Source organism: Malus sylvestris, chromosome 16, assembly GCF_916048215.2.
Source record: "Malus sylvestris chromosome 16, drMalSylv7.2, whole genome shotgun sequence".
Taxonomy (NCBI): domain Eukaryota; kingdom Viridiplantae; phylum Streptophyta; class Magnoliopsida; order Rosales; family Rosaceae; genus Malus; species Malus sylvestris.
In genome coordinates, this window is record NC_062275.1 from 1,262,548 (window position 1) to 1,278,742 (window position 16,195).

The window sequence follows — 16,195 nt, forward strand, 5'->3', positions numbered from 1 at the left end:
GGACACCCTGTCGAGGAACTTAAGTTGTGGAATTTGACTAATTTTATCGTCCGCTTTGATATGGGGATGCCATTGCCAGGATACCCTACAACTCCTCGTCTCAGTCCGCACGGGTGAGCTGCTCTTGGTTCATCATCCTTCAGACTCATCCACCTCGTCTCTTCATTTATACGACAGGGAGAGTGGAAGTTTTCGGACGAGTGAAATCATTTTACCAAAAGGGACAGTCTGCAATCTGCTAAATTGCTTGGATTAAGATCGAAATCCTAAAATTTTGTCCTCTCATTTCATCGAAACAAGAGACATAATTGTTCGACTTTGCAAACAAGTCTATTGCAAGTATATAATAGTACAGGGAGTTGAATTTAAGTTCAACAAAGAAGCAGCCTGGGGTAAAAGAATCATGTGCAACTTCAAATCTTAAGCTCTTGTAGTACCTGTGAGTTTTTCTTATTTCAAGTAGAAAAAAGAATATGCAGGCGGCCCAAATCCGGTAGTTTGTGATGTCTGCGTTGTCGCGGGTGGTGCGATGCGCATCTCGATCTAGTATGAGCCTCATGCAATATAATGTGGCTCCATCATTTCCATGCGACAGAATCGATCTCATCTCTAGCTGACTTGTAGAGTTCAAGGCGTTTAGCAATGTTTGTTCGCCTCTCCATGAGTGCCGGATCCTCATCCAACATTGCGCCAAGTCTCTCCTTCTGAACATTCCCCAAGCAGAGGAAAATGTGGTTATATCTCCTCAGTTCTCCGAAACTACTTTATCACCCCCGAAACACAAAAAAGAACTGGGTTTGAAAAGTGGGAAGCTCACCTCTTGCCTTCCAATTTTGGTGTAGAAAAGGTTGAGCAGATTTCTCTTGGCCTCTCGAACTTGACAGTGAACAACAGCCTTTGGAATCGAAAGCCTCAGCGTCTCACAAACCATATTGATGTAAGAGCTGACATTTGATGCTGGTACAAGTATATAACATCTCAGCAACATTATAACTTAATGAAACTGTGAACAGTGGGTCACGCCTTACACAATAAGACACGGTGAATGGGGTTTTGAATTTTGCATACCAATCCTCCTGAGATAATTATCTCCGAAAGTGTCCATATTCTGTACTGTTTCTTTTGAGTGTTTATCCGCCTTCGATCCTGCTTGATTTGGAGTTCTTTCCGGTTCAGAATTAAGCTTTCTGAAAAATTCCACCGTTAGATAGCTAGATTCCATTTCCACCAGTCGTGTAACAGTTTTCCTGCTTTCGTCACGAAACCTTTCCAACGCTTCTGTGGAAGCGGCTGCTATATCAGATTGAAGTGTAGGGAATCGTTTTAATTCCTGCAAATTCCATAAAGTAGCATTTTTTAAACTTCAATCTGCCCACATGTTGATTGTTGCCATAAAGTGCTAAAACTCATGAATATTTACTTACCTCTGTTTCAGCTATTGACTTCCGTACAAGTTCTTTCAAAACAAAGTGCACCTGTGAGAAATTGATGGGAGTGAAAAGAATACTCAGATAAACAGAGGAGACGTTGATATCTGCTATATAGAGTAAAAATTTGGACCAAAAGAAGACTTATACAAGGCAAGCATAGAAATGCACCATTCCCAATTGAAGGACAGAAAATTTAGACAACCCGGGTCCAGAAACAAGAAAAATTATCGAACTAATTCTTTATATGCATATCCATAATATTTAACATAGTTTTTCTGTGATAAACTATATATTCCATGTGTTGTAACTTTGAGTTTAGAATCATATATAGAACATGAAAGAAATAAGAGCATTACAGCATCCACAGAGGCTTCAGCTGGTCCTTTGAAATAGACGATAGATCCGTCAATGAGTCTTCGGTATCCTTGTTCTGGAGCAATCAAATGGGGCTGGTAACCATCAGCCTCACTGACAACTTTTTGAACATTCTTTACAGAGAGATGACGATCAAATGGAAGCTTTTTCAAAGCAGCAGGTAATTGATGGTCAAAAACCTTATATATCCGATCTCCACCAGGTCGCCTGAAATAGCAACTTAATATTAAATTATGCATATATTAGGAAATGATTGATATGCTTATTTGCAGATATCAAAATTACACTACGATAGAAATGCTCTAAATCAAATTCAGAACTCATCATGACTTCAGGATATTCAAACCAAGAGCAAGTACAAGTGTAGTGAATCTCTCTCAAGGGTTTGTTTATATGGGTCCACAGCCTGTAAATAAATTGCCAGCCACCGCAGAGGGTGCAATTACCAAACACGTCTAATGAAACCCAAATCTTTTGGGTGTTTTAGGTTTAACATTTGCAGTCCTAGCCTGAAGTCAATTTAAAGTATTTGATGAAGATTCTGAACAGAAAACGAGTAAAGTGCTCAACTTTTAAGGTAACCTCTACTCTTGTGAAGTACTGGACAGTTAGGTATTTAGAACGTAATATACAGTTTAAACTCGATGAAATGTTCCTTCATAGAACTATAGTAATTCTTTTTCGATATGTCTAGGTGTTTGGTTCAAAAGCTCAATTAATGAATCAAGGGCACATGCTTTCAAAAGAGAAACCCTGGTAAGCTGATCAATTAAATCATACATAATTTCAACATGAAAAATCAGAGAATATTGAAATTTAAACTTAAATAGCCAATACATGTCACAGAAGGGCCATGAAATTTACCCTCCATCCAGGTGTTCCTTAAATACACGGTCAAATGCCCGACATAATTCTAAAATAGTATACAGCTGGGCCTGTACATATAATAACATAAGTCAGTCAAACCTGTCATAAACAGAAAACTTAACCACAGAAAGTCAGCATTGTTACCCCCGAATCTACACCAATTGGCCTGCCAATACGATCCAGCTCTGCATTAAGCTCATCAATTGTCTTGTTTATCAAGGCAATGATACTAGGTATGCGTTGCCTAATGACAACCTCCAGATGCTGATAAGAAGATGAAATGGAACAGTTATTTCATTAGTTTACTATGTGAACATACCAGCCCAGATGAAGAAAAATATTTAATATTTTAATAGTTAATACCTTAGACAAAAGTTTGGCAAGATACTCTGAACCCATTTTGTGCGCCAAATGCCCATATTCAGGGCTAGTTTCAAAGTATTCTTGCTCCTTACGACGAGCAGCAATCATATCAACATTCTTGTTGATATCAGCTTGTGAACGATTCACAATTCCTACCCATGGGTGTTGCAGTCTATATGACCTTCCTTCTATAACCTTGAACATTCATACAGACTACAGATTAGTTTGATGTTATGGGCCATGGCCACCACCGGAAGTAAGGAATCTTGATTACGCACTTTAAAAATTGCACTTAATTATTCATGAAAACCAAAAGGTAACAACCATGAAGTCATGAAAGTTAAAATATTTCTTTTCTATAATCAAGTAACTTATATTTTCTGATCAAATTATGCAATGAGTAAGATTGGATCCTTACATCCAGAGCATTGGTTCCCTTGTCCATCAGATCGAGTTTTGTTAGCACTCCAAATGTTCTTTCACCTAAAAATGTCAAACATAATGCAATGAGTAGACCAGTCGTCCTTTTGATAAACAATGAATTAAGGAGACAAAAGTATTGTCGCCTGTCCATAGTTCATATTACCAGACGGGTCGACTTCTCTTGCAAGTTTGATGGCATCTGAAGTGGCAATATCTTGATTAGCAGGAGAGATAGCCAATATAATGCAGTTAGGCTACAAATCAGAGAAGTCCATCAGATAGACTGCAGTATCAATAAAAGACAAATAATAAATTGATCCAGCAAACAATGTTCTGAAGTATCCTCACCTTCTCAACATAAGAACGGACCATATTCTCAATATCTTCTACAATGGATTCTGGTTGTCCCTCTACAAAATACCCAGAAGTTTGTCAGTAAGCTCTTACCAAACTTTTGGTTTGGGGGGGAGAGGAGAGAGATAGTTATAGGAGGAATTGAGATAGAGAGATTACCTACAGCCACCTTTGTCAATCCAGGAAGATCGATAAGGGTTAAGTTTACAACTGCCACAAAAATACACTTAGTACCATGCAATTCAAACCAACCAGCACTGTTAACAATATCGGTCAACAAACGAATTATGGAGTTACAGAGTATATATTGAATCAGGACAAGGGGTTGAAGAAACAAAAAAGGAGAATACTGCATAACTATAAGCAATGTATTGAAATTCCAGCTTTCAACTCTACAACATTCTCATCTACACAAGGAATAGAAGTTTCAATTCATATAACAGAGTAAACTTTCCAGATTTCCAACTAGAACCTTCATAGGAAAGCCTAGCTTGTGGTTGCATTACTATCTAATATCTATACATACAGATACAACAACAACAACAAAGCCTTTTCCCACTAAGTGGGGTCGGCTATATGAATCCTAGAACGCCATTGCGCTCGGTTTTGTGTCATGCCCTCCGTTAGATCCAAGTACTCTAAGTCTTTTCTTAGAGTCTCTTCCAAAGTTTTCCTAGGTCTTCCTCTACCCCTTCGGCCCTGAACCTCTGTCCTGTAGTCACATCTTCGAACCGGAGCGTCAGTCGGCCTTCTTTGCACATGTCCAAATCACCAGAGCCGATTTTCTCTCATCTTTCCTACAATTTCGGCTACTCCTACTTTACCTCGGATATCCTCATTCCCAATCTTATCCTTTCTCGTGTGCCCACACATCCCACGAAGCATCCTCATCTCCGCTACACCCATTTTGTGTACGTGTTGATGCTTCACCACCCAACATTCTCTGCCATACAACATCGCTGGCCTTATTGCCGTCCTATAAAATTTTCCCTTGAGCTTCAGTGGCCTACGACGGTCACACAACACGCCGGATGCACTCTTTCCATCCAGCTCGTATTCTATGGTTGAGATCTCCATCTAATTCTCCGTTCTCTTGCAAGATAGATCCTAGGTAACGAAAACGGTCGCTTTTTGTGATCTTCGCTAGATTGCTCTGGTCATTAGTGTGGATAAGTATATAAATGGATAGAGATAGGAAAGCAAACACAAGATGTACGTGGTTCACCCAGATTGGCTACGTCCACGGAATAGAAGAGTTCTCATTAATTGTGAAGGGTTTACACAAGTACATAGGTTCAAGCTCTCCTTTAGTGAGTACGAGTGAATGATTTAGTACAAATGACATTAGGAAATATTGTGGGAGAATGATCTCGTAATCACGAAACTTCTAAGTATCGGAGTGTGGTGTCGTCTTGACTTGCCTTATCTGTCTCATAGGTAGATGTGGCATCTTCTCTGGAAGTACTCTTCCTCCATCCAAGGGTGGTATCTTTAACTGGTGGAGATGCACAAGGTAATGTATCAATTTCACTTGAAGCTTACTTGTAGTTTCAGGCTTGGTCAAGCGCGATACAAACCATGTAGTAGGAGTCCCCCATGTCGCCGAGCTAGGGGGTCTGCTGAAAGAGGTGACAGACAAGGTAAGCAATCAGAGCTCCGACTGATTGTTCACCTTCTCCCCATCTTGCAGCAGCATGAAGGATAAAGAGAAGAAAAATGAGAAGAGATGATATGAGATACTTTTGCTTTTGAAGAAGTAACTTTCCACAGGCTTATTCTTGAACTGAGCTGGAGGGTTTTCTGGTTTCCTCCAGAGTATAAGGCCGACTGAAGAATTTGAGGGTCAAAACAAGTCCATCAAATCTAGAGTACGTTCCACCCTGCTGATATGAGATACTTTTGCTTTTGACAGAGTAATGGATGTATCGGCACGTGTGCTGTTACGTTTGTCTCCACATGTTTCCTTGTATCCTTCGCACTTGCCCTATCTGTTCCTCAAGCAGATGCGGAATCTTCCCTGGAAACATAAGATGATGAAGATGAGTACTCGAGAGCAATGCCAGGTAAGTAATCAGGTAAGGGGTTCCAGGCAGTCAGTTCCTGGCTGGAAGCTTGATTCCAAGTGCTGACTGATTGCTCTCTTTCTCCTTGTCTTGCAGGTAAAAACAAGGCCAAAAGAAAAAACAGGGAAAAAGCATGATATGGGATACTCTTGCTTTTAACCCTGATGATATGAGATATTCTTGCTCTAGTATAGCTTGTTTGCAGAGGTATTATCGGGGGGAAAGAAAGCTGAATATTTCGAAAGGCTTTGTTGGGAGTGCCCTCTCAGATATGATGAAGGGTTGAGCATTTTTGCAGGTCTGCTTGTCCGTTGGGGATGGAGGTCGACATATATAGGAGTCTCCCTAACAACAAGTAGTAATGCTATTCCTTTACCCTGCTTGGTCATAGCACGGTAGTGGGAGCTGCCAGTTTCACATGTTTTAACTCTGTCAGAGCACTTTGAAAAAGTGGTATGTGGTATCTGGCTCTCGAGATTCGGAGAACGATGCCTCTTCGATTTTTGAGAAAGCAATCATGCTGGGGGTCTGACTCTCGAGATTCGGAGAGCAGTGTCTCTTCGATTTTTAAGGAAGTAATCATGTTGGGAGTCTGGCTCTCGAGATTCGGAAGGCGGTGCCTCTTCGATTTTGGAGCAAGCAATCTTGTTGGGAGTGTTGTCTCGAATGTGAGTAAAGGTTGGACATGTTTGCTAGTCTACCTTGCCACGAAGCACAAAGGTTGACACACAAAGACTTTCCAATTATCCAGCAATGGTACTGTTCCTTTACCCTCTCTTCGATTTTGAGAAAGTAGTCATGTTGGGAGTCTGGCTCTCGAGATTCGGAGGACGGTGCCTCTTCGATTTTGGAGCAGGCAATCTTGTTGGGACTGTTTTCTCGAATGTGAGTAAAGGTTGGGCATGTTTGCTAGTCTACCTTGCCACGAAGCACAGAGGTTGACACACAGGGACTTTCCAATTATCCAGCAGTGGTACTGTTCCTTTACCCTTGTGGGTAATAATATGGTAGCTAGACCTTCAAAATTTATGTGTCTAAACTTTGTTAGTGCTGTTTCTTTGCTATTCTTTTACCTTTCTTGGTCAGAGCGATGTAGTGGGAGCTGCAAGCTTCACGTGCTCAACTTTGGCAGAGAACTTTGGCAAAGTGATCTGTGGTACCCATGAGTTATTGTTGCGTGTGGGAAGTGGGTGATTGAACAGTAAGATTCATGTGCTTTCTACTTCACCAGAAGTCTTCGACAGAATGCCCATAATTTCTGCAAAGCTGAGTGTGCGTGTGACAGGTGCTGACAAGGCTAGAAAAGTAGGTGCCTCTTCGATTTCTGAGATCGGCCCTCGTGGTCTCTGAGCAGCCCAGCTTTTGAGAAAGCGAGCGCCTCTTCGATTGATTCGGAGAACGGTGCCTCACCGATTTTTGAGAAAGCAATCATGCTGGGGGTCTGGCTCTCGAGATTCGGGGAGCAGTGTCTCTTCGATTTTTGAGAAAGTAATCATGTTGGGAGAGTGGCTCTCGAGATTCGGAGGGCGGTGCCTCTTCGATTTTGGAGCAAGCAATCTTGTTGGGAGTGTTTTCTCGAATGTGAGTAAAGGTTGGGCATGTTTGCTAGTCTACCTTGCCACGAAGCACAGAGGTTGACACACAGGGACTTTCCAATTATCCAGCAATGGTACTGTTCCTTTACCCTTTCTTCGATTTTTAAGAAAGTAGTCATGTTGGGAGTCTGGCTCTTTAGATTCGGAGGACGGTGCCTCTTCGATTTTGGAGCAAGCAATCTTATTGGGAGTGTTTTCTCGAATGTGAGTAAAGGTTGGGCATGTTTGCTAGTCTACCTTGCCACGAAGCACAGAGGTTGACATACATGGACTTTCCAATTATCCAGCAGTGGTACTGTTCCTTTACCCTTGTGAGTAATAATATGGTAGCTAGACCTTCAAAATTTATGGGTCTAAACTCTGTTAGTGCTGTTTCTTTGCTATTCTTTTACCCTTCTTGGTCAGAGCGATGTAGTGGGAGCTGCAAGCTTCACGTGCTCAACTTTGGCAGAGAACTTTGGCAAAGTTATCTGTGGTACCCATGAGCTATTGTTGCGTGTGGGAAGTGGGTGATTGAACAGTAAGATTCATGTGTTTTCTACTTCCCCAGAAGTCTTTGACAGAATGCCCATAATTTCCGCAAAGCTGAGTGTGCGTGTGACAGGTGCTGACAAGGCTGGAAAAGTAGGTGCCTCTTCGATTTCTGAGATCGGCCCTCGTGGTCTCTAGGGAGCCCAGCTTTTGAGAAAGCGAGCGCCTCTTCGATTTCTGAGATCGGCCTTCGTGGTCTTTGAGCAGCCCAACTTTTGAGAAAGCAAACGGCTCTTCGATTTCTGAGATCAACCCTCGTGATCTCTAAGCAGCCCAACTTTTGAGAAAGCAAACGCCTCTTCGATTTCTGAGCAGGCGCCTCTTTGATTTCTGAAGCTCCGTCGAGTGCAGATTTTTATAGAGGCTGGCATTAAGTTCCAAAGCACACTTGAATCTCCACCAGTAGAAGCTTCATTCTTGCACTTCTAAGATCTTGATTTGTCCGACCTCTTCTCTCTTCAACACCTTTGAAAATGTCTGGCCCCTCCGACCGTCGTTTTGACTTGAACCTTGTTGAAGAGGCAGCCCCGCCTTCTCCAGACAACATATGGCGCCCATCCTTCGTCTCCCCAACTGGTCCTCTTACCGTTGGGGATTCCGTGATGAAGAATGATATGACCGCTGCGGTGGTGGCCAGAAACCTTCTCACTCCCAAAGATAACAGACTACTTTCCAAACGGTCTGATGAGTTAGCTGTTAAGGATTCGCTGGCTCTCAGTGTTCAGTGTGCAAGTTCTGTGTCTAATATGGCCCAACGCCTATTTGCTCGAACCCGCCAAGTTGAATCATTGGCGGCTGAAGTGATGAGTCTCAAACAGGAGATTAGAGGGCTCAAGCATGAGAATAAACAGTTGCACCGGCTCGCACATGACTATGCTACAAACATGAAGAGGAAGCTTGACCAGATGAAGGAAACTGATGGTCAGGTTTTACTTGATCATCAGAGATTTGTGGGTTTGTTCCAAAGGCATTTATTGCCTTCGTCTTCTGGGGCTGTACCGCGTAATGAAGCTCCAAATGATCAACCTCTGATGCCTCCTCCTTCTAGGGTTCTGTCCAGTACTGAGGCTCCAAATGATCCCCCTCCGGTGCCTTCTCTTTCTGGGGCTCTACCGACTGCTGAGACTTCTCCTAAGCAACCTTTGTGAAGGCTCCCTCTTGTGTGTTTATTTTGACTCATGTATATGTACATATTTGTAGCTTATCGGGGATATCAATAAATAAGCTTTCCTTCATTTCAACGTATTGTGTTAAATACACCAAAGCCTTCTTCGCTAAGTTCTTTGAATTTTCTTTTGTTGAAGCTTGTATGTTGAAGCTTTCTGAGTGGAGCATGTAGGTTGGGGTAGTGTTCCCTTAGTTTCCCAAGTGAGGAAAACTTCTTGGTTGGAGACTTGGAAAATCCAAGTCACTGAGTGGGATCGGCTATATGAATCTTAGAACGCCATTGTGCTCGATCCTGTGTCATGTCCTTCGTTAGATCCAAGTACTCTAAGTCTTTTCTTAGAGTCTCTTCCAAAGTTTTCCTAGGTATTCCTCTACCCCTTCGGCCCTGAACCTCTATCCCATAGTCGCATCTTCTAATCGGAGCGTCAGTAGGCCTTCTTTGCACATGTCCAAACCACCGTAACCGATTTTCTCTCATCTTTCCTTCAATTTCGGCTACTCCTACTTTACCCCGGATATCCTCATTCCTAATCTTATCCTTTCTCGTGTGCCCACACATCCAACGAAGCATCCTCATCTCCGCTACACCCATTTTGTGTACGTGTTGATGTTTCACCGCCCAACATTCTGTGCCATACAGCATCGCCGGCCTTATTGCCGTCCTATAAAATTTTTCCTTGAGCTTCAGTGGCATACGGCGGTCACACAACACGCCGGATGCACTCTTCCACTTCATCCATCCAGCTTGTATTCTATGGTTGAGATCTCCATCTAATTCTCCGTTCTTTTGCAAGATATATCCTAGGTAACGAAAACGGTCGCTCTTTGGTATTTCTTGATCTCCGATCCTCACCCCTAACTCGTTTTGGCCTCCATTTGCACTGAACTTGCACTCCATATATTCTGTCTTTGATCGGCTTAGGCGAAGACCTTTAGATTCCAACACTTCTCTCCAAAGGTTAAGCTTTGCATTTACCCCTTCCTGAGTTTCATCTATCAACACTATATCGTCTGCGAAAAGCATACACCAAGGAATATCATCTTGAATATGTCATGTTAACTCATCCATTACCAACGCAAAAAGGTAAGGACTTAAGGATGAGCCTTGATGTAATCCTACAGTTATGGGAAAGCTTTCGGTTTGTCCTTCATGAGTTCTTACGGCAGTCTTTGCTCCTTCATACATATCCTTTATAGCTTGGATATATGCTACTCGTACTCCTTTCTTCTCTAAAATCCTCCAAAGAATGTCTCTTGGGACCCTATCATACGCTTTTTCCAAATCTATAAAGACCATGTGTAAATCCTTTTTCCCATCTCTATATCTATACATACAGATGATAGCAAAAATCTAAATTTCATTTGCATCTAATTTCCATTAGTAATATATATATAATATGTAACCCAACTAGTTGTATATTAACATATGGCGTTCAAATCCATGATATTCACCAGAAATTAAATACATACCATTTGGAGAATATATGCTGAGATGAATTGGAATGTTAGAGATTTGTTTGGACTTCCCAGTTATACGATCAGTCTCATCCGAGATTTCCTTACGTACAGAAGCTGCATAAGCAAACAGTAAAACTCACTGTTCGGCATAAGAACTAAGAAGAAATAAAACCATTGCAAACTATCACTTAAATTCAATAATCATAAACACAGACAGTTCATCTTTACATCAGTCCAATAGAAAAATGAACCTCGCATTCAAAGCTAACATACCAAAATCAGTAAACTTCTTCTTAGGACAATGAAGAAACTCTGCATATTCAGACCGATTCGCTTCTATCTGATGGAGTTGCAACACCAATGGTCTCCTCGTCACAATACCTTGCGACCAAATAAAGTTAATGTAAGAAGTAATGCATAATTTTTGCAACACGAAGCTACAAATGGAACGGCATCTATGATCAACGGAATGATGGGGGTCGCTCTAATTAAGAATATTAATTAGCTAGAAATAACTAGCACCACTCTAAGATTATATCAATTCGGGACACACAAAATAATAGCCTCAACTGCATTGAGCTTAGTGCAAATTATGTATCTTTGCTCGAAATCAGGTTCAATTCTTTACCAAGCAGAAAAGGTTTAACCCACATTACATCTCGCATTCGTTTAATATTCCAATAAACTATAAACACAGCCAAAGAAGGAAAAAATACACATCAATAGCAAACTTTGCTTATATGAAAAGGGCGAAAAGGCGAAAAATACCAGATCCACGAGGCAAGAAATCTCTCCCAACGACGCTTTCCAAAACCGACGACTTTCCGGAACTCTAATTTCCAAAAACAAAACAATATATATTATAGCATTGGAAAATCAGAAACCCAGGCGATTGTTTAAGAAAATGAAAAATAAAACAAATGGAGTGGAGGGAGAGGAAGAGACCTGGCCTCCGACGACGGCGACCGTCGGAAGAGCTTCCCAGAGCGACATGCCGTCGCCGCCACCATGATCTCCAAGAACGGTGCAGGCTCGCTGGATGCGATTGACCAGCCCGATCAAGCTCTCCAATCTGGCCATTGATGGTCTGGGATCGTATAAAAGCGATGGGTCAGAAGATCGGAAATTGAAAATGTGGGTTCTGGGGGGGAGGTTTTGGATCTGGATCGAGGATTGAGCGTTTGGAAATTGAGAAATTTAGATCTGGGGTTTTTAGGTGAGCAGATTGAATCTGAGGGAGAGAGAGAGAGAGAGATGGAGGAATATAGAAAAAACGGTTATTGGCTATAAAGTGATATGGTTAGTGGTGCATCAACGTTAATGTAATTTTTAAAAAGTTTGATGTTCACAAACAACCCATGATACAAAATATTTGTATGGCTTCTAAAACTTTATTGTGCATTTTTATCATTGTTCTAAAAATCTCCGTCTAACGTCGCTTAAGACCCGTCTAGGCATTAGGCGGCTGGTCACCATCCCGATTAATGTCTAGGCATTTGAAAATTAAGAAATAACGTACATACCAGTTAAGGCGCCTGCCTAGACCGCCTAGTCTGCCGAGACCCTCCTAGGCACCTGCGCCTAGGTTGCGACTTACTTGAATAGAAAATAGATAACTTTTAATTTGCATTTAATTTTTTCAATAAATTGTAAGAGACTTGTTAAATACTTAAATGAGCACACACACCATATACTTGTTCCCCATGTTTTCATTATGTTCCAATACTTCATAATACATATGTCATTATATTTTGTAGTTTATGATGAAATTATATATATTTTAAGAATAAACATACACTTATTTACACGAAATATAATAAATTTACTTAAATCCGCCTAGTCTGCCTAGGCGCTAAGCTCCATCCCGTCGTCCGACTAGCGCCTAACTTCTTTTAGGACCTTTTTTTTTTTTTTTTTTTTTTTTTGCGGTCATATAATTCTTTTTAAATTTTATAAATGTATTTTTCTCAAAACGAAGAAAAATGGGCCATTGCATAGATGAAAATAATTGGGCCTCGATGTCTTTTTAACCTAATTTTGGCTTCGCTGTTTATTGTTGGAGCAGAGTTAATGTGATATTGAGTGTAATGTAGTCAATTAAGCGACAAGTTTGTTATGTGATTTTTATAATTTAAACGATTTACCTCGTTAGGAGCATTGATCTTGAAAATTTTGGAGATCCAACGTAAGCTATTGTCGAAAAAATATTTTAAAGGGAATACATTTTAAATTTGTAATGATAAATGATTTATGATTCAAGTAATTAAGAACATTTATATTTTTCTTCAACATTTTAAGTTTGATTCTCCCCCCCTCATATAAAATATAAAAATATAAAAAAATAAAAGGTTATGGTCGGTGATAGATATAATAGCAATCTATCTTTGGGAGCACTCAATAACATTTCATCATATACCAATAGATATAATACCAAGAGTGAAAATATAATGCCAACACATGGCTATTATTTGTCAGTTCGGAGAGACGGGTGACTGGCCCATTCCTAATCACACTGATACTTCTTCAATTTAGTCACCTATTGCAAGTGTTGAAACAAAAGACTTTGATGTTATTATGAATGAAACCATACATTTATATATTGTATTTTATTTTCTTAATTCTCATATGTGGGACTTATATATATTTTTTTAACAAAATGTGGGACTTATATTTAACACTACCATTTTGTGACATTTGTTAGACATATGCTTTCTATTGGCAGTTATCAGTTACTAGAACTACTAAATTTTGCTTTACTTCCCTTCATTCTTACTCTTTTGATCTTACAGTAACCATTAAAAAAAAAAAAACCGTAAACAAAAGATTCAATTACGAATTGTTTAAGACGTCTCTCATCCGGTTGTGGAATGAATTTTTGATCTTCTTGAGAGAAAGAATTGTTAAAATGTGACAATATTATTGTTTTTGTCAACAAATATACCAATATACGTACATTATACAGTTACGCACTGACGCATTAAAACTCAACTTCATGCACAAAACATTTCTACTACCCAATCGAAACAAACATTTACCACCTTTCCCTTCTTTACCTATCAAGAGCTCCAACCTTAATTGGATATGTACCATGATCCCTAATAAATCAAATTTGCACCAGAGTGCGTAGACATAATTACTACCCTACAGTTGTTTTGAGCAAGAGCCACGACACTGAAGCATCTAAACCGTGAACTTATATAGATTTGGATGTGATCAACACCAAAATCTGGGAAGGAACCCGGCAATTAACCATCATTTCTTGTCTGAATCCGGGGCCTACTCCTCTTGCAACACACATGGCCTTGGATTGGATCCAAAGGGACTAGCTACATGCAAGCATGCACCACTAACTTTTAATTAAGAAAGAAAATTTTAGTTGCAATGATTAAGAGTATTTATCTCTGAACATAAATATTTTAGATTTAGAATAATTTATTGATTTATAAAAAATACAGTCACGTAATTATTAATATTATAACACGTAAATTATATATTTATTAATATATTTTAAAAATAAAACATATAACCATGTCGTTCACTATTATTATACTACGCGAATTAATATTTTTATTATATTTGATTATTCATGACCTTCTTACAGCCACTTTACATTTAGACTACAGTAATGAAAAAAACAACCCCTAAACAAAATATTCAATTACAAATAGTCTAAGGGCTGGTTTGGTGTTGCTATGCTTTGAAAAAAAAAAAAACTGCTTCTATTGTGCTGTGAAAATAAGCTCATTTTTGCTGCTTCACGTTTTCAGCTTTTTTCACCTAAAACTGTGAAAATAAGCTGTTTTTAAGTGTTTACAAAACACCTTTTTGTGCTCAACTTTTTGTTTATCCACTTTTTATAAAAGCATCTCAGTACTAAGACGTCCCTCTTCAGGCTACGAAATGGATTTTTGATCTTCAATAGAAAAGAAATTATGGTTAATGCCACTAATATGTGACAATTTCATTGTAGTCGACAAATGTACCAATATACACTATACTATGACGCACTAACCCGTTGAAACTCAACTTCAAAATCTACAGTTTTAAAGATATAAAAAACCGATTTTTTTTTGTTTTAAAAAGTTATAGCGTCTAGTGCGTGAAATGGTTAATTATTAAAAGGAGAAGAAGTGATAGGAGATCAAAGACAACCATAGTACATATGCATGATTGTTACCCTACAGTTTTGTGTGAGCAGGAGCAAGAGCCACGAAACCGAAGCATCTAAACCATTAATTTATATAGATTTGGATGTGATCGCCACGAAAAACTGGGAGGGAACCTGGCAATTGACCATCATTTCCTGTCCGAATCCAGGGCCTACTCCTCTTGGCTCTTGCAACACACATGGGCATGGCCTTAGATTGGATCCAGAGGGCATACAAGCATGCACCACTAACTTTTAATTAAAAAATAAAATATAACTACAACAATTAGCCACTTAATATCAAGGTCTAATTGTATTATTCTTCATTTGTAATTAAGATGTTTTAGATTCGAACCATATTATTGTTAGCCCATTGTGAGGCTAGACCGGCTCCCTTCTTTTAATGTAGATAATATCGTTTGTTAAAAAAAAAACTACAATGATTAAGTGTATTTATTTTTACACATAAATAATTAAGATTTGGAATATTTTTTTGGTTTACTATCAACACAGTCACGTGATTGGTTTATTGAAATATTAACACGTGAATTTATATTTTTATTGATATACTTTAAAAGTAAGATATACAACTATGTGGTTTACCAGTATTATACTACATGCACATCTTTATTATATTTGGCTTTCTTTTCTCCGACTTTTTGCTTGTATTGAAAGAAAAAAAAAACAAATTTAAAAATAAAAAGTTGTATTGTCAATATTTTTCCCTAATTAGAGTACTACTTTACTTTGCTTAATTACCAAATTGATACACAAAAACTTTTGAAAGTATTCAAATGGGTCCCGTCGTTAAATCTTCATCGCAGGCCGTACAGGTGGTCTGTACAGGGTCCGCAGCACCGTCGCATTGAACCCCCAATCAGGAGACACAAAACAAAACCCATACAATCACTTTCCAATCCTTTTTTTTATGCCTCATGAAATCCAAAAATTTTAAATATCTTTGTTAAAAAAAAAAGAGCATTTTAATTTCTTAATTAATTAAAAGTATCTCAATATTAAAAGTAGATTTTAATATCAATTAAAAATATGATCAAACCGTATTACTCTCTATTTATAATTGAGAAATCTCGTATATTTGACATTGTAAGTGATGTTTTCGTATTATGCCTGACTCATTGTATGTCTTGACTCAAATTTTTTACCCGTATGCAAATATATGTGTATTAAATAATTGTATTTTTTTATAACAAAAAAAAAAAAACTATATAAAAAAGATATCTAATTAATCAATCAATAAATCTTTAAAATTATAATTAATTATTTTATTCAAAAAAACTCAAATTTCATATCTCAGTCGACTTCGATTTCATGTAGATTTTGTAAAGAGAGTAGAACGTTATCAAAAGGCCGAACCGGCAGCTTTTTCTTTGTTTTTCTTATCGGACCCTATTTTTCTCCAAA

At 38.9% G+C, this 16,195-nt stretch overlaps 2 protein-coding genes across 2 annotated transcripts; both read right to left on the minus strand.

Annotated features, from left to right (window-relative positions):
• Window positions 1-236: 236 nt before the first annotated feature.
• On the minus strand, window positions 237-11,925 carry LOC126607020 (phragmoplastin DRP1C-like). The gene is made up of 16 exons (XM_050274434.1): window positions 11,572-11,925; window positions 11,395-11,458; window positions 10,900-11,007; window positions 10,639-10,740; window positions 3,972-4,022; window positions 3,807-3,868; window positions 3,622-3,712; window positions 3,454-3,518; window positions 3,036-3,230; window positions 2,817-2,936; window positions 2,670-2,740; window positions 1,787-2,012; window positions 1,425-1,475; window positions 1,069-1,330; window positions 818-957; window positions 237-704 (listed from the first exon to the last, which is right to left on the minus strand). Exons 1-16 carry the CDS (start codon window positions 11,704-11,706, stop codon window positions 579-581), a joined length of 1,869 nt encoding a protein of 622 aa, XP_050130391.1. The 5' UTR covers window positions 11,707-11,925; the 3' UTR covers window positions 237-578.
• LOC126607022 (uncharacterized) lies at window positions 4,331-10,495 on the minus strand. The gene is made up of 2 exons (XM_050274435.1): window positions 9,560-10,495; window positions 4,331-4,517 (listed from the first exon to the last, which is right to left on the minus strand). The coding sequence occupies exons 1-2, from the start codon at window positions 10,190-10,192 to the stop codon at window positions 4,371-4,373; spliced, it is 780 nt and encodes a 259-aa protein (XP_050130392.1). The 5' UTR covers window positions 10,193-10,495; the 3' UTR covers window positions 4,331-4,370.
• Window positions 11,926-16,195: the final 4,270 nt, after the last annotated feature.

Excerpts from the sequence above, each read along its gene's own strand:
- LOC126607022 (XM_050274435.1), bottom strand. The coding sequence starts at position 10,192 with ATGCTTTTCGCAGACGATATAGTGTTGATAGATGAAACTCAGGAAGGG. Across the intron at positions 4,518-9,559 it reads GATGCGACTATGGGATAGAG|GTTCAGGGCCGAAGGGGTAG; the intron begins GTTCAGGGCCGA and ends TACAGGACAGAG.
- LOC126607020 (XM_050274434.1), bottom strand. The coding sequence starts at position 11,706 with ATGGCCAGATTGGAGAGCTTGATCGGGCTGGTCAATCGCATCCAGCGA. Across the intron at positions 3,713-3,806 it reads TCCGTTCTTATGTTGAGAAG|CCTAACTGCATTATATTGGC; the intron begins GTGAGGATACTT and ends TCTGATTTGTAG. Across the intron at positions 3,231-3,453 it reads AGGGAACCAATGCTCTGGAT|GTTATAGAAGGAAGGTCATA; the intron begins GTAAGGATCCAA and ends TGAATGTTCAAG.